The sequence below is a fragment of the Chaetodon auriga genome, chromosome 9, assembly GCF_051107435.1.
Source record: "Chaetodon auriga isolate fChaAug3 chromosome 9, fChaAug3.hap1, whole genome shotgun sequence".
Lineage (NCBI taxonomy): Eukaryota > Metazoa > Chordata > Actinopteri > Chaetodontiformes > Chaetodontidae > Chaetodon > Chaetodon auriga.
The window spans coordinates 21505238-21523134 of record NC_135082.1 but is presented as its reverse complement, the minus strand read 5'-3'; the positions used below and the strand labels follow the sequence as shown (position 1 = coordinate 21523134).

General features: G+C 42.9%; 1 protein-coding gene across 1 annotated transcript; it reads left to right on the top strand.

Moving 5' to 3' along the window:
* Positions 1–17410, top strand: stag3 (STAG3 cohesin complex component). The gene is made up of 31 exons (XM_076739479.1): positions 1–29; positions 733–829; positions 1139–1360; positions 2235–2331; positions 2552–2628; positions 3035–3239; positions 3888–4039; positions 4833–5030; positions 5376–5474; positions 6112–6191; positions 6828–6935; positions 7042–7138; positions 8161–8263; positions 8449–8552; positions 9103–9195; positions 9337–9429; positions 10298–10498; positions 10774–10841; positions 10919–11006; positions 11235–11315; positions 12150–12242; positions 12566–12734; positions 13208–13341; positions 13798–13899; positions 14459–14592; positions 14882–15004; positions 15501–15676; positions 15877–16072; positions 16515–16616; positions 16731–16824; positions 17098–17410. Exons 1-31 carry the CDS (start codon positions 1–3, stop codon positions 17146–17148), a joined length of 3666 nt encoding a protein of 1221 aa, XP_076595594.1. The 3' UTR covers positions 17149–17410.
* The last annotated feature ends 487 nt before the right edge of the window (positions 17411–17897 follow it).

Genomic DNA, 17897 nt, shown 5'->3' with positions numbered 1-17897 from the left:
ATGGCAAAGGGAAACACAGATGTGGACAGGTAAAGTTAGCCAAGCGTAGCAGTCTGATTGCGTTTTAGCTAACGTCAATTCAAAAGCCTCATGTCACAAAGACAAAGTCAGACTCAGATTTGGGTATGGAGCCTGAAAGGCATTTATCAGGCACGTATTTTGCTAATTTAGAATATCACACACACATTAGCAATAAAGGAAGGCGTTATTTAAAATTCATAAGTGAGAGATGTCAAAGATGGCACAATGTTCTGCTTAATAGCCAAAACTCCAAGTATATATCCACATAACTCAGTCCAAATACAGAATAAAACTGTATTAGACCCAAGTGGCTCATTGAGATTGTCCATCATGAGCATGCATTTTATGTTGTTTACTTGCACTAACAGATTCGTAGCATGTGTGCACCTATAGCAGCTAAAACTAGCTATCAAAGAGAGTTGATACAATAGTCAGTGTGCAGTAGAAGCTATGGAAAAGAGGGTTGAAGGGACAAGAACAAATCAAATAAATACAACTGCAGTAACAGTTTCATTCTGGGAGATCCTCACTAACTGACCGGACTGGTCATGCTACAATAACTTGAGGGGTACAGACTAGTAACTTGGTTCCCGAAATGATCGAAATTATCATCACAACACATGCCCAGCTCTGTAGTCTTGTTAACCTTAGGAATTGTTCTTTGTTGATGCTCAGATTTGTCTTGATTAATTTTTCTTTCTTGTCTGTTAGTCTTGAGAAGTCTGACGACTTCTCAGATTCTGGCAGTGACTATGAGGCCACGATGAAAGCCACAAAGCGGAGAAAACAGGCAGTCCTTGAACCTCAGGTAAGTTATCTTATTCTCTCTCAAAATGGTTAACTCTCACTTAGATGTTATTCATTTAGATTATTCTCAAGGGAGTAGATCTGGGCTAAGACCTTGTCTAAGATTGGTATTATGATATTGAATCAAGTCGTAACTGCTGATCATCTTTCTATTTTTTACAGGAGACCAAAAAAGCTTAACTTGAGTCATAATAACTGCAACACTGTGGTAGATGTTTGATTTAAGCCTACACCTTGTCGTGGCTATCACTAATTCAGTTGACTGCGTCAGTTCACTTTAAATCCGCCCCCATTTCTCTTTGATCTCAAGCCACCCAAGAGACCCAGGCGTAAAACTGCAGTGAGGGTGACGTCTAGCCCCAGTGGTAGCCCCATCCCAACTCCCCCAGACCCCTCCCTGCAGCAGCTGCACTCCCGGGAGATGCGCAGGCAGGCCTCCCCTAGACCTGTGACGAGAGTGAATGAGGGGAGCCAGGTCATCAGTGCAGGGGATATCTATGATGCTGTCTGCTCTGGAAAGACTGCCATGGTGGTGAGCAAACCCTGAGCTGCAGAACACAGGGGGAAGGGGGTGTAGAAATAACCACATGAGGGGAGGGAGGTGCTGAAGGAGGCATGCGTAATGAGAAGAGAAACAAGGCTCTAAGAGCCAACAATGAGAGCGATTATCATCTGCCGTCAGTGGCTGACTGATGTGACCCTACAGAATTGCCTTTGATAGGCGAAGAGGAAAAGGTGGGTTCACTCGGTTGTGTAGTCAATGATTGACGGTGTGCGTCCATCCCAACCATTGTTGTGCTGTGCCCAGTCTCTTCTGATTAAAGACTAGAAAAGAAGGACCACATAACAATAGAAAGGCAGAAAAAAAAGTGGTGAGCAACAATAAAAAGAGTCTGTCACTACAGTATAGAGCAGCAGCACAATACAGATGGTGATTCTGGGTGAAGGCCCACTTTCATACAGCACATTCAGCAAATCTGGCAAACTGCAGTTCATGAGATTTTCCTCTGCTACACAAAGGTTTCTCAGTTCTACGCTAAATTTTCATCCTGCTTCTGCTACATTTCCAGTTTATTTCACCTAACAAACACTATGCTGTTAATATCAACATAACAGATGTTTTGAAGTCGTCTCTTTTTAAGTGTAATGGTGCCATGGTTGCCAAATATGATTATGCAAAGGCAATAGTGAATGAAACTGGAATTTAAAATGAAAATATAAGCAGGGGAGAAAGTTGGGCCATACGGACCCACATATGTTACTGAGAAAAAACACAAAAGGCTGCTGATAAGAAAGCTTAAAGCTGGGATCCATACTGTTTAAATGATGTACTGTTATTATATCCATCTGCCCTTTCATCTGAGCCCAGGCTTCTCATTGGCTGTTGTCTCCCTGTCAATCTTTAGACGGTGGTGGACGAGTGGCTGGACAGCTACAAGCGAAGCCGAGAAGCGGGCCTGCTGGTGCTCATCAACTTCATTGTTCAATCCTGCGGATGCAAAGGTCAGTGGTTGAGAGGAAGCCCTGAGATGAGGGGTCGGGGTCAAAGTTCAAGAGATTATCTTTCCAATTTCAGCTCAGGCAATGATCAGCAGTCGACTATTGATCTCCCAGTATGGTAACGATGCAACATCTAGGTGCTGTGTTAATCCTCCGTCTATTGGCAATACACCATTCATTCATAATGTGAGACGCTGCATGAACGTTTCATTCTTTGGTCCAGGTGTGGTCAGCAGAGAGATGTTTGACACCATGCAGAATGCTGAAATCATCAGCACATTAACCAAAGAGTTCAATGAGGTGAGAAAAGGAAAAAACTCGTTCAGAGACATAGTTGACATTTTGCTCTAAATAAATAAATAAATCCTCAAAGTAGATTATTCTCACAGGTCTGCAAGTGTGAATCTAGTTCATAGTCTTTGAAATATCCTCTCATTTCCAACGATCCAGATGGAATTTGCAGAGAAAGTCAAACCGCCTCCATATCCCACAAGATTATGATCCAAAGGATGGGGTACAGCGTGATGGAGCACACTGATTAAAATCTAATGCTGATAAATGGACATATTAATGAGTTAATTACTTTGTTTGGCTACTGATGTGATTGTCATTAGCAGGGCCAACGACTGGCTTCTGCCTCAAATAGCTATACTAAGCACAGTGTGAGATGTTTCCTCCATTTCTTTTGTTTCCTTTCATCCTTCAGGATTCAGTGAACTACCCTCTGTGCACCCCAGGCCCCCAGCTGAAGCGTTTCAAAGCTGGCCTGTTCGAGTTTGCTCGGGTTCTGGTGCGCTCCTGTCAGAATAGCTTCATCTATGACGAGTACCTTTTCACCTCCCTGCTGGCCCTGCTCACCGGTCTGTCTGACTCCCAGGTCAGAGCCTTCAGACACACCAGTACCCTGCTTGGTAAGCACATTGGTACAATATAGGCCCATGAGGAGGAAAAGTACACTCACGCTCAAAACTAGTTTCGTAAGGAGAATTTTTTTCACTTGCTGTAGAGTCAGTATGGTGCAAAGCTGCCCTCCACCCTCCATGCCTGTGATACTGTAGGTTTTGCTCCTGCTTTTCTGGGAGGCAGAACAAACTGCCCCATTCAGCTGACATCTGTTTTAGTTGCTGGAGAAGCTCTTTTGTTTCTCAGAGTGTGCTCCTCCTGTATAGCTTGCTTTTGTTGTTACTCATTGTTTTCTTTTTTCTTCAAAATCTGATCCATTTCTCCCCTCTGTTAAACCAAACCACAAAATGAAATACAGCATCTTATCTTTAATGTGATTAGGCTGTTAAGCATTGTGCATTAGTGGCGAGGATTTGCCTTTGGACACATGCTGATAGTGTATCGTAAATAAGCCGCTGTCTAAATATGGACAGTGACGATACCTATTGTGTGCAGCATTCTTCTGCATTATAATAATGAAATCTAATTAAAAGAATGGATGTCATGTTTAGTGAAAGCAACAAATCACCCGCCTTTCCCCCTCACATTGACCCTGTTTATATGTACTTCTGTCAGTGTTATCCAGCCTTGTCGATCTGCATGTTTTTCTCTGTTAGCCATGAAGTTGATGACTGGGCTGGTGGAAGTAGCTCTTACAGTGTCTGTTCAGCTGCGGACCACCCAGCGGCGATACGACGTGGAGAACAGCAAGAGGGCGCATGATAGATCCTCTGACAGACTGGAGGAGCTGCAGGCCTCCATCAATGAGGTGACACATTCACATAAACACTGGCATGAGTGCAGGCACAGCCACTTTCACAGACTAACAATGACAGGACATGAAGTGACATCGGCTTTGTAGACAGACCCTTAAAGGACAGCGCTGAGAGCCAACGTCTTCGAAGTGCTAAAACTGAAATACACAGATTTAGACTGTTAAGCATGTAAACCCTTTGAGCAGGTTTTTGTAGGTCCTTGGTAACAATACACCAACGCTTTCAATGCTCGACACAGATTGTTCATTTGAAACTGGGTTTGAAATGATCGTTTTTTACCGCCCAAATAGATTTTCCAATTAGAATAAGTCAAAAGTTGATGATTTGCTAGCCAGAGCCTGGATAATTGAGTAGAGAAGGTTGAGCCAGAATGCATAAAAAGTCCAAGATCTGAAGATATGTACTTTAATCAAGGACAGCAAGTAGTTCACGTGCTTAGTGATACTGATAATGTCGGTGAAGTAGCATCAGGAATGAAACAAGGGATATTTTCGCATGATGTTTTGTGTGTATGATGTCGATGTGACAATAACAGTATCACTCCTACCCTCACTGATAGATAGCGATCATTAGAATGATAAAGACGAATGGAGTAATTGTGAAATTGAATCCTCAGTCATTAAAAATCCTGGAAAAAGGTGGATAAGAGGAACATTTGTAGCTGTGAGGAAACAATGATTGCCCAGCCGAACCGCAGACTCTGTACAGAGGAGGTTAAACACAAATAGAACAGGAGTCTGGGCCCGAACCACTGATTTGCATGTGTTTCAAATGTGTGTGTTGTAGCTGTGTGAGAACAAACAGGAAATAGCCTCCATGATGAACAGCACATTCCGAGGTGTGTTTGTGCACCGCTACCGGGACCGGCTGCCTGAGATCCGGGCGGCTTGTATTGAGGAGTTGGGCATGTGGCTGAAAATGGACCCTGAAGACTTCCTCAATGATGGATGTCTTAAATACCTGGGGTGGACGCTGCATGACAAGGTAAACACATACACAGGTCTAGACGGTGGACAATTCATGACAGAGCGAAGCGTCTTTAATGTCATTTCACCACTCTGCTGCCCCCCGCAGGCCAGCACTGGAGATAGCAGCATATAGGGAATAGGGTTTTCCAAATTAAGCAGCTTTTTATTTTATATTCATGCTTATAGGCTTTGGCAGCCTGTCACACCAGACCCGACTGTACAATATGTGCAAACAGACACAGAGAGGCTCACATACACACACTCACACAAAGAGAAATGTCCACAGTGAGCAGACTTGGGCATCAGTCTGCATGCAGGTTGTGGAGGGTGTGTTACTGTACGCTCTTCTTCTTTCCCTCAGCAAAGTCCAGTGCGTCTGCAGTGTGTGCGTGCCCTGCAGGGTCTGTACCAGGAGAAGGAATTCATTGGCCGCCTGGAGCTTTTCACCAGCAGATTTAAAGTGAGGCTTCCCTCTGGATTGGACTCACATCTCATTTAGTGCCTCTTTTCTCCCTCCTTGTTCCCTCCTGTCTGTCTGTCTGTCTGTCTTTCTGTCTGTCTGCCTCAACATCTCTCTTTAATCTATTGTTTCAGCTTATTGTATTGTTTCTGTTTTGTTGCCTGCCTCTGTCTCTCCACTGTCTCTCTTCACTGACTTGTGTGCCCCATCCTCGTTTTTTTTTCTTCTTCTATTTGTATTATTTTTGTTACTGTTATTCATATTATTCTACTTTTTATTTTTTGCCTTTTTGGTTACACTCCCCCAATTCCTGTTTTTTTTTTTTTTAAGTCTCTTCCTTTGTCTGGGCATGTCTGGGCGCGTTAATTGCTGCCAATTACTGATTTTTAATAAGCTCTTCTCAAACACATAAAAACCCTCCTAAGCCACATGTGCTGCAGCAGATAAATGGTTTTGGCTCAGCCATTAGAGTGTGTGTATGTGTGTGCGTCTATGTCTGTGCGAGTGGGTGCATTTTTGCATATCTGTGCGTGTCTCTTTTTATGTCTGATGGTCTGCTGGCATGGTTGTGCTTTTGTCCGTGTGCATGCGTGTGCCTCTTCATATCTGAATGTCTGTGTGTGTGTGTGCGTTTTAGGAGAGGATGCTCAGCATGGTGCTGGACAAGAACCCAGACGTGGCAGTGGAAGTGGTCAATCTGTTACTGCTCATCCAACAGTGAGGGGTTTCTCTGTCTCTGGTTGTTCTCTGTGCCACTATCTTCAGCATACAGTACAGAAATTTCATTTTAGTAGATCAAAGCAGACCAAATATGGTAAATTTGGCTCATCCAAGTTCCCGTTCTTCTGCCCATTTGAAGGTCAGAGGATTTTGCATCAAATCCCTGAATGATAAACGCTTCAAGACCCCTGAGTAAAACATTTTCTCTCTGAAAAGTGGTGCGCACTCACACTCAAACAGAATTCTCACCTGAAATGTAAGGTGAAAATAACCAAACACTGTAAATATATCCTGGGTCCACAAATGATTCCAAGTCCAGTTTCTCAGCACTCGAAATGAAGTGGTTACTCATAACTGTGATAACACTCTTTGTCATTTATACTGATTACTCACAGAATGAGTCACGGTGTCTCACGCTGGCCCACATCTCGCACCACTGACTCAAGTCCGATATAAATTAGATGTTTTTAGGATTCATTAAAAGAGAGATGAAATGTGGTAGTGACATTTAATCACACAGAAAGTGCTGCACGAATCTTTCTTAGTAAGTACAGTGTTTGATGGCAAAGTGTGTGAGTGTAAGCTGAGTTTGGGTTTTGACCTGTGTGTGTTTTCATGGGTGCGTGTGTGAAGGAGGACAGAGGAAGGCCTGAGAGAAGAGGAGTGCAGCCACATCTATCCCCTGGTCTACGCTTCACACAGGGGCCTGGCGTCTGCAGCCGGCAGCTTCCTCTACAACAAGTACATTTCCATCCATCCTTTCTTTCTCCATGCCATTATGTAGTTATTGATTGTGTTTTCATTTCTTCATTTTAGAATGTGAAAATTGTTTTTGTGCGTGTGTCAGACTGAAAGGTGTGATTGCCAGTGACAGCCTGGAAAGTAATAAAAGTGACAACGCAGGCTTCATTCAGATCCTCATCTCCTTCTACATTCAGAGCGAGGTAGTGTCTCTTTCAATCTCCCCTCTACTCTAATCTGTCTCTCTCCCCCTCAGTTTGAAAGTAGAAAAATTTGACAATATCATAGAATGTATATGTATAATTTTCTTTAATTAGTTCTCCACCTGCTGTGGGATTTGAAGAAGCACTGATTCTTTCACTGACTGAGCTGGAATATTTTCTCTGTGTAAATTTCTCATACGTTTTGCTTGTAGAAAATTGATTAGTTGTCATTTTGTTTTCATTATTAATTATAGAACAACCGTGCCAATAATTTTAAGTTCCTTATGAAGTGCTTCACTAGCCACAAGGCTCAGCAGGAAACGTTATTCTTACACCAGAAACTACAAACATCCAGCTTATTGTGGCCAAATTCTCTCCAAATCCTTCTTTTTTAATGGAAACAGGCCATTTAATATCCTGTTGCAAGTAATTAAAGCATCTGTATGCGTCAAATAGTTCAGTACAAACACTGACAACGATGGTGCACATGTACAAAAAAAAAACAACAAAACAAAACAGTCCCATAATGACTTTGTTTCTATACTTGACTGATCTGGTTTTGATCCGAACATTGGTCATGTTGTGGTTCCATGTTTCAGTAACTTAAAATTTCAAGGCAGTGGTGACTGATATTTTTATGTTGGAACAACTTTATATTTTTTTTTACAGTGCATAAATATTTTTACGGTGTAATGTTGGGCGCTGTCTTGTGGGTCACAGAGTCAAGTCAAGTCAAGCCTCTTTAGCTTTTTCCCTTCAAGTCAAATAGAGTCCAAGTCAAGTCCTCAAGTCTCCAGTCTCCTCTTTCACGTCTTAAATTCTGTATACTGAAACTCTGAATGGTGGAGAACATGAGTAGGAAGTTTTGTGTCTAATATTAGTGTCGAGTTTCAACCGTAGACCATGCAGTACATCACGAGCGACGTCAGTGATGGTGATAGCAGTTCAGAAACCGACTGGTGCTTGACAGCTGTGCAGTGAAGGAGTAAAGTTAATCTCAAAGTCATTCACTCTCTTGACAGTTCCATGAGCACGGGGCGTACCTGGTGGATAGTCTGTGGGGTGTAGCAGGATCTGAGCTGAGGGACTGGGAGACTATGACAGCACTCCTGCTGCAGGACGCTGGTGAGGAACAAGACATGACTGTGAACACACCAACTTAGCTGCATCAGTGCATAGAGCTCAGTTAAGCACCAGCGTACCATAATAATTCATAGACCTCTCATGTTGCTCCCTCGCTGTCTCTGCGTTGTGTAGTCCCAACCACCACCCACTCAGTTCTGCACCTGTTTGTCCCTTTGTGTTGTCAGGTCTGATGTATGAGGAGGAGGGTGCTCTGATAGAGCTGATGATGTGTGCTATCAGACAGGCAGCAGAGGCAACCCCACCTGTTGGGAGAACTCAGGGCAAGAAGGTGGTGACAGACAAATAGATGATAATTCTGAGTCGTTTGTGTTATGGAACTGTGGAGCTTGTGGGCGAGAGAAATGTCATTTGTTTTTACTTCAAATGGTACCGATCATACAAACCTCAAGAGTTTTAAAGCCGCAATATACAACTTTGTTGCATGAAACTGGAATAGATTAGATACATCACATCAGTCTGAACCAGGAAATATTGTTTCCTGATATTTTCACTGCAGTTCTCACACATTTGTTTTTGGTTACCTCAGCCTTGAGCTTCATGCCATTTCACAATAAGATATCACACGGAATGACAAGTGCTGCTCATGAACCTTTTTTTAAGATGAAAAACTGCATATTTTACCTCTAGATATTCACAGTGTTGTGAAAAAATGGATTCTTTTGTTGTTGGTAATTTACTCATCTGTAGTCACATTGCTTTGAACACATAGGAAACACACTCTGCCATGATATCTGAATGCCTTTAATCCTCACACATGCACGTCTACGTGGCTGAACTGCTGTCCTGTGACCCCTCCCTGAACGTACATGTGGGATTAGATCCTGAATATGAAGGAGAAGAAGGTCCAGGAACAAGACAAGAGACGTATCACTGCACACTTCGTCCCTCTACTGCCACAGCTGCTCGCCAAGGTACATTCTGCACCAAAGAGTCATGCAGTCTTACTTTCATGATATATTTCTACCTCATATTACAGTGAGAATGAAGGTGAAGTATACATATGCAGTATTTTTGTGCACTTGTCTTTTTCTCCTCCCCTCATTGACCTGCAGTACTCAGCAGATGCAGGGAAGGTGAGCCTCCTTTTCAAAGCTCCCCTCTACTTTGACCTGGAGATGTACAGCAGCGCTCCGCGGCTGGAGAAGGTAAGAGTGTGACCAACGTAATTCATTAACCTGAATATATGATTAAAATCTAATCGGAAATTATATCTTGTTCCTTCTGAATAATTACCCCGCTCCAAAATTTTCCCTCCATTCCTGCTTCAACAGGATTTTATTCTAAAGATGTCTGTATGAGAAATGAAAGAAGGAATTTAGCTGCTGGTGCTCAGAGAGAGACATTTTAATGATTTCAGTCGAATTTAGGCTTCACAGTTAAGGACCTGGCATGTTCAAGTTATTAATGCAAGCATAATAAATGAAAAATGGTTATTAAGCCAAATATTAGGGGAAAAATAACCAGAACAGAAAGTCTGTCACGTCAAAACGAACAAAGGTGAACAAAGACTAACCTGCTTGTCAGGCACACCGTGAGGCTTGATTTAATGAGCTCACCTGTGGCAGACTGCCTCAGACAGCAGACGCTGAAGCAGTGGTGGCGGGGAAGGCACATAATGGACAACCAGCAGGGATGTGAGTAAGATGAAGTAGGGAGGCACTTAATTCTGTCATGAAGTGAAATTTGTCACCACAAGACACATTTAGACAAGATGTAAGTGATTTAGTGGTAGTCAGGTGGTCATTGGTTGTGTATTATGGGAGGAATGCAGCGAAAATATAACACAAGAAGTGTGCTTCCGTAAAGATTTACCCACTGGCTTTGCCTCCATTCATGAAACATGAGGAGCCCAGCTCTGGTCTGGGCATTTAAGTTTCCCTAATAATCATTAATACTTTCTGATTAACATCAGTGTTGTTGAGCGAGGGGAGAAAAACTGCCCAAAGCAGTATGTACATGTTCTACTTTACCTGTTCTTCTTCCATGAGGACCTTTTCCTCCTCTCTCTGTCAGCATCTGGACCTGCTGCTGTGTGAGATATGTGGTATTGTGGCGAAGCACACAGAGGTCAAAGTGTTGGAAGCTTGCACCCACCTGGCCAGCACGCTTTGTTCCGACCGCTACACCTTCTCCAGCCACGCACACCTGGCGTTCAGCCAGCTGCTGGACGACCTGACCGAGCGCTTCAACACCTACTTAAGTGACATACTGCAGGTGGGAGAGCATGTCAGTGAGGCTTGCACGCATACAAATATGGCATTTTAACAAGTGCGTGATAAAATACTTTTTGTCCTCCCTATTTGTATCAATTCAGTAGAATTAACTGCAGCTTCCAAAAAGGTAGGAGTAACAGGAGGACTGTTGTATCAGACTGCATTAGTTTTAGCTAGGTGTTCCTAATAAACTGGAAACTGAGGGCATAACACAGGACATTACGATGCACCTGTTCTCTCTAGAGTGTATCTGTATGTGTGTGTTTGTGTACTTAGGGTAATGCAGATGATGATGACGTGTACAGTGCAGCCACTGCCTTGAAAAGGATTGCAGCCTTGAGCAGGTAAGTGTGTATTCTTACAGTACACACAGCAGTAGTACAGAGTATTTCTGGCACCGAGGTGTGTGTCTGTTTCCCAGCGCAATGGACCCGACAGGCTGGAAGCTGTTCGACTCCTGTCTCGAGCTTCTGAAGCGCAGGATGGAGTCCAGAGAGCTCGACGAGGAGGTCTGTGATGCAGTCACACGTTCTGATATTTGAGGGGGAGTGTTGCGTTGTGATACGCGTTTATACAACCTCTGAATTTGCCGAACTGAAGTAAGGACAGTTTTGTTTGGGCTAAATTAAGTGTTGTTTTGTGGAGGTTCAGACGTTTTCACCTCGTCTGTTTAGTTTCATGTGAAGTGGAAAACATTAAATGAAGCTGATTTTAATTCTCCTTTTGGATGATTGCAGCTCATGGTGTCAGCTCTGAAGTGTGCGGCCTTTCACCTGATGTGGGCTAAAGTGAATGCAGTCAACTCGACACCAGCTGAGGTGCTCATCTGACATCATTTATTGGATGTTTAGAAATAGTTTAACCTTCTCTCAGTCTGACACATACCAAGAGACATCACATACAAACTCCTGCCACCCTGCACGAGATGATGCGACCTGCCTGATAAGCACTGCTTGTCAAATCACAGGCAACCCATGGTGGCCATGTTTGTGGTCTGCCTGTGTGTTTGTAGAGCTCTTCTCATTCACGTTGTTCAACAATTCACCAACTGCGCAGGCAGCAGGCAATTAACACAACAATCTGTTAGTGTATATCCAAGCCCACGATGACTCTCAGACATCAAGTTTCCCACTGGTTCACACTTAATTGCACTGTTTCTGATAGTTACTCTTTCTCTTTACATGTTTGTTCTGTCTCGTTCTATCTTCACGATCTTGTTCTCTCTTGAGCTCATTTTCACTTTTTTTTTCTTTCACACACACCAGCGTTCCAAGAAGCAGCATAAAGTTCCCTTCCTTGTATTCATGCCTTTGCAAATTTAAGTCTTAACATAATTTAAATGAGTGAGTTATATTAAAATTCACCCTTGTGCCAGGCCGTAGACAAGTTTATTTCTGCTGCAACGTTAGGCATTTAATATGGGGGTCTATGGGGAATGACTATTGAGCCAACATAGCGTTGGTTTCATTTTTCAGCCCCGGAGGCTGCCACTTACCTGATGCTCAAAGGCCTGTTTTGAATCAGCTGACATTGCGTGTTTCTGGCTGTGCACCCCTGGTCATAATGTCCTCCTGATGACAGCAGACGTCCTTGCACCTTGTTCCTGATCTCGCCACCTCTGCTCTTTGTCCCTCCATTGCCATCTCCTCCAGGCGGAAGTGAAGCATCTGAAGAAGAAGGTGCATTCGTTTTGCAGGGTTTGTCAGAACTGTCTGTCTCTGAACCAGACTGAGATCAGAAATCAGGTAAGAACTGTGTTACAGTTAGCATCATCCCACTGGGAACTATCATTTTGAACACTAAGGTTTTATGTTTGTGACTTATCACAGGAAGAAAGGTTATTTTTCCTTTTATATGCTAACATTTCTGACCATACTTGTTACAGAGCAGGTAGAAGTTCTGGTCCTTGAGACTAGTTATCTCCTTTACCCTCTGACACTAAAAGAAAAAACACTTGTTGGCAAAGTTGGACATGCTGACAAACTCAATATTACCTCCTTGTACACATCTGAATTTTAATTTACAGAGCTGGTGAATTCTGCTAAAGTTTGCCCCCCCCCCCCCACAGGCGTTCGAGCTGCTCTGTGACTTGCTGCTCTTGTTCAGTGCGAGCCCAGCGCGTTCTGAAACTGCCCTCCAGACGCTGGTCCACCTGCCGTCTGATTCCCTGCGTTCTGAGATGGCTGCTTTCATCCTGGACTACGTCTTCTCTGAGACTGAAGATGCTGAGCTCAATGGTATGGTCAACACTGACCCTTAATAAATGTTTGCGTAAACTGAGGCACTTTGTTTGGTCTTTGTTGACAAAGTGAACGCTGTTAAAGATGTCATCCTCTCCATTTTATAGACTACTGAATGATGGTGTTCACAAAAGGATTTTGTTTTCCTCGTGGATATGTAGTGTTTTGGAAACTAACTGCTCAATTTCAACACTGCCAAAGTTTTCCCTGTGGACCCTACCATCATTTATGCCTGCAGACACAGTTTTTGATGTCTTGTTTTGAGAATCTGCTGCTGTAACAAATCCTTTTTTTTCCTGAATTTCACAATGTGCTGCCAATTCGCTAGCCAGACACCAGTCTTTTATCGTACACTCTGTTTAGCTTGTGTCTTATCAACACCTAAAAGCTTTCTCCATGCCTTTTCATGCTAACTATTGGTCTATTACTGCCTCGTCTCATGCCGTCCTCATTCTGGCTTTCCTCTGTAGCTGAGGGTGAGGAGGAGATGAAGATAACTCTTCTCCAGAGGAAGCGCAACCAGCTGGCCGGCTACTGTAAGCTGGTCATCTATGGGGTTCTTGATCTCAGCGCTGCCACTGACGTCCTCAAGTACTACGATAAGGTTAAGAGGGAGATAAAGGCTTTCAGGGATAATTAAGTTGTATTAGCTTAGCACATGAGATAGTATTTACATCATAAGCTCACATATTCATATTAAACGACCGGTTGTGTTGGTTGCACATGTAAGCAAAAATGTGTTAGTAGTTGAATTGGTGAGTTTAGAAATTGATAATTAATAGACCATCTTTTCTTGGAGAAATTAATTGGGATAGAAATACAGGAAACATGTTCATGAAAAATTAATAATTGGGAGGATGTGTAAGAGAGTGGAGGAGGGAGAGAAAATCCATTTTAGAACCAGCGAGGTGCCAAGAATGAGTCAGAGGGAGCAGTGGTTAAAAGAAGCACAGATGACTAGAAAAGACTGGATTATTTTTACAGGTATAGACAGTGTCATTAATTAAACAGACTATTATTCATAACTGAGGTTTTTTTTATTTCTCCTGGTTTTCTCCAGTACTTTAAAGACTTTGGCGACATCATTAAAGAGACTATAAGCAAGAGCAAGCTCATCAGTCCTGTTCAGAGCGCCAGGACTGTCTGTCTGAGTCTGCAGCAGGTTCGTATTCTCACGTCAGTAATCAGCCTCCAGTTATATCCCACTGAAATTCTTAATTTGTAGCATGATGCCAATGAACTTTTAATGAATACATGAAATACCTTGAATTTGTAGTCTGTGTGGTGGAGAAGCAGTGTGAAGAAACTTCGTCCAAGGTTGAATGATATGAAGGCACACAAGGCGGTGGCCTCCTGGTTAGATTAAACAGGATTGAATGCACAACAGATGGCACACAAGGTTCAGCAGTCGTTTCAGGTCACACACACAGTATGAGAATACTTAAGCTGCATTTTGTGAAAATTGTTAGCAGGTCAGTCAAGCTTTTGGCCAACTAGAGCTTGTTTTGCTTTATTTCTACATGCTGAATATGTCCAGAGGTAAGCATCCTATCATTACACGGTGACGGTGTCCCAGATAGAGTTTAATATTTTTTCCTGTTAATGAGGCATTTTCTGTCCTGGGAACAGAATTGGTATTCATCGTCCATATCTATACAACTGTCTGAATGGCATTCCTGTGGATAACATGTTCATGTAGAGTCATGTTTGTGTGTGTTCAGCTGTTCTCAGAGATGCTGATGGAGGACCACAGCAGGCAGGATCTCGCTGAGATTAGAGACTTGGCCAAGAGGCTTGCGATGAGCTTTGGCATCGATCTTCATCGTGTCCGCAAACCATTGGTGGCCCTGCACATGCAAGTAACACACGTGTCTCTGACAAACACTGACACACACCAACCCTATCAGGTTATCACTCTGTTTATTCAATTTTGATATTACTGTCTGACTTTCGTACAACTGTGAGTACAGTTTGTCAGCTCTTAGAGGCAGCCACAGCTCAGTGAATGTAAAAGAGACAAACACTTCACCTCAGTCAGAATTGGTGATGAACTATCACACTTGAAAGTATTTTTTATATTACAGCTGTTTGTTCTACGCTGGTCTTTATGTTAGAATGGTTGTGTGTGTTGTGTTTCCTCTTAGGGACGGGATACGTTTTGCATTTCGGGAGCCACAGGAGGGAGAAGAGCCTCACCCGAATCTGGCCTTCTTTGAGATCCTCAGCGAGTTCAGTTTCAAGCTGCTGCAGCAGGACCGCACCCAGCTGTGAGACGCTAAAACCCACAAACTCGTCCACATCCACGCAACCATGTTCACTCAAATATGACCATGTGTTTGTTACCAGGCTTTCAGTGAATCTCAGTACTGTAACGCAATCTAGAGCAGTATATGCTTGTAACAATGGTCACACCATCTCACTGTCCTGGATCCAGTGTTTCAGAGGTTTCATAGCTGCGTCTTATATTTCATTACATTCGCTGGCATCATTACAGGCTCACAGCAAATAAAGATAATTTTCTCCTCAGAGAGGAAAAGAAAGCTACAGTTTTGACTTTATTTGATATCTGAACAGTATTACAGTGAAACTTATTCATTATTAGTGATGTGAACGGGACTTTGGTTAATGTATTAGTCATTGTATTGAATTTGATTGTGTTCATCATAAATTTACAGAAACCTGAAGAAGCTGAATCACTAAATATTAACAAAGGTTTCTGAGTCTTTGTCCTCATCTCCCTGCCTCTCTGTCATCCCCTCCCAGGACCGTGTTTCTGAAAGCACAGTGTCCCAATGCTGCCCTCTCCTGGCCATCAGTCAGAATGTATCAGCGGTCCCTGGAGGCCCGTTCCTCTTCTAAAGTCAGAGAGCCGGAGGAGGGAGGTGCTGGCCCCTCACATGACACCCCTGTAGCTAAACGCAAGAGGACCACGGTTCAGGGTGAGATGGACGCACATCTGTATGGATACACAGCACATGTTACTTAAAAAGGTGCTACATGAATGATCTCACATTTGAAAGCCTGAAACCAGGGAGTGTTGGTATTCTCACTTGACAAAGGATCCTCTAATGGTCAGTCTCTCTTGGCTGACTAACTAATTGGCTCTTGGGAAATGAACTTCTGCCTCGTCCAGGTCCAGGTCCAGTGTCCAGCACAATCAGAGATTCCTGGTCGGACAGCAGCAGTATGCTCAGCCACCTGCACACCCCAGTCCTCACCTCCACCGTCCAGAGAGAGCAAGCCAAGCAGCCGGCCTCCAGGAAACCCAGAGCCGCAAAGTCTGATGTTGGCAGCGGCTTAACTGAGCCAGAGTCTGAGGATGAATTCTCCTCTGGGTTAGTTTAATTTTATCTTTTTCAGCGGTTCGGATATTACTGCCAGGCACCTGCCAAATGCTGAAAATTGCCAAAGGGCAATCACTTTGTCTGTCTACCAGCCAAAAATCAGCCACTGTCTGTTCAGAACAGAACAGACAGTGAACAGTTTGTGCAGTGTAACTGAGCAAAAGGCTGCTCAGTATTTGACTCCAGCAGTCACTGTTGTCAGTAGAAGAAAAGCCTTATTTCTCTGGGCTCATGTTGCAGCTGCAGATACATTTGTGACTGAAGACCCTGCTAACAATATTTTTGTGTTATCAGAATGGATTTGTACAGTTAATTACTAGATAAATACTGTATGTAGATGGGAAGACGGACCATTTTAGCACCTTGCCAGAAATTGTAGTAGCATCAGACAAAGACGTCACGGCTGCCAAATTTTCCTGCTGCTGTTCTGCAGGACCCAGATGCGAAAGGTGAAGCCCATCAAACGCCGCCAGCCCTTGTCCAGCAAGACCAACTCCAGTTTGGATCAGCAAGACCTGAACTCCCACCTCACCTTGTTAAGACTGATCTCAGAAGAGAATCCAGACTGTTTCACAGCAGAGTTTTTTAATATTTAGAGAATGTGAATCTTTGTCTCATGTCCTGATAGCTGATGTGCTTTTCTCTCCAGACTGTCTCTGATTGAGGACGACAATGAAGAAAGAGAAGAGCCTGAGATTGAAGATTACGACAGCGACTTTGATCGTGAATCTATTTATACACTGGTAAAAAATGTTGGTCATGCCATTTTAGAATAAATTCCACACTAATTTACATCAGGTTTACTGTACTTACAGTTAATGGGTCAGTTTTAAATTCTACATTTTAAAGTTTTTTTTAACTATTTTCACCACTTAACCTTGTGTTAGACAGCCCTTTCTGATGGGAAACTGTTGACACACACACATGCACACACGCACACACACAAAAGTAATTTAAGTTTAAGGGCTGCATTCCTGACAAGCTCAAGCTTTTTTCATTGTGTTTTTGCTTTGCAGCCCTCCACACGTCACACCTCGGCTAGTGTCCTGGACGAGCTCTTTGAGTGAGGGCAGAGACCCGGACCGTCCTGGGAACAGCAGTTCTTTTTGGTTAATGCATCTCTTCAACACCTCTGTGCTTTCAGTGATTTAAATACAGTTTAGTGTATTAAGTATTAGGACCACCTGTTCTTCTAAATGACCCCTCACTGAGTTCAATCAGATCTGTTTGTCATTCATTTTGTTGGAGGTCAAAGACAAAAGCAAATGGTGATTATGAAAGTTATCAAAGTTATCATTCGCTGTATTAGGAATGTTTATGTTTTGAACACAAAATACACCAAATGTCTGAGGCTGGCAGCAAGACGAAAGTCTCTTTCTGAGTTCCACGTTTTGAAATCAGTTTCTTTACATTTTGCACTGTTGTTGACTGAACTTTTTTTTTGAACACGTGTTAAGTTTGAGTTTATTAAAAGATGCTTAATTGAACAAAGCAACTCTGAAATCTGTCTTTGATAAAGTCAGCAAAAACGTGTTGAGCATAACAGAATGATGCACAGAAGTAAATTAAACACTATAGAAAGGCAGGCTCAGTACCGTTTAGAGAATGCACACAATGTACGATATGAGTAAATGAATATGAGCAGAAAAAGCTGGTTACCAATACAGTTTATGCTCCCAGGCTACTTTTCAGTAATTGGCTTTCATTTTTTTTAGTCCACAATGATAACAATTTATCACAGGGTAGTAAATTGCAGAGTACAGTACAAAGGGAAATTTTAATGAACATGGGAAAAAGCTGGTAAAATAGAAATAAA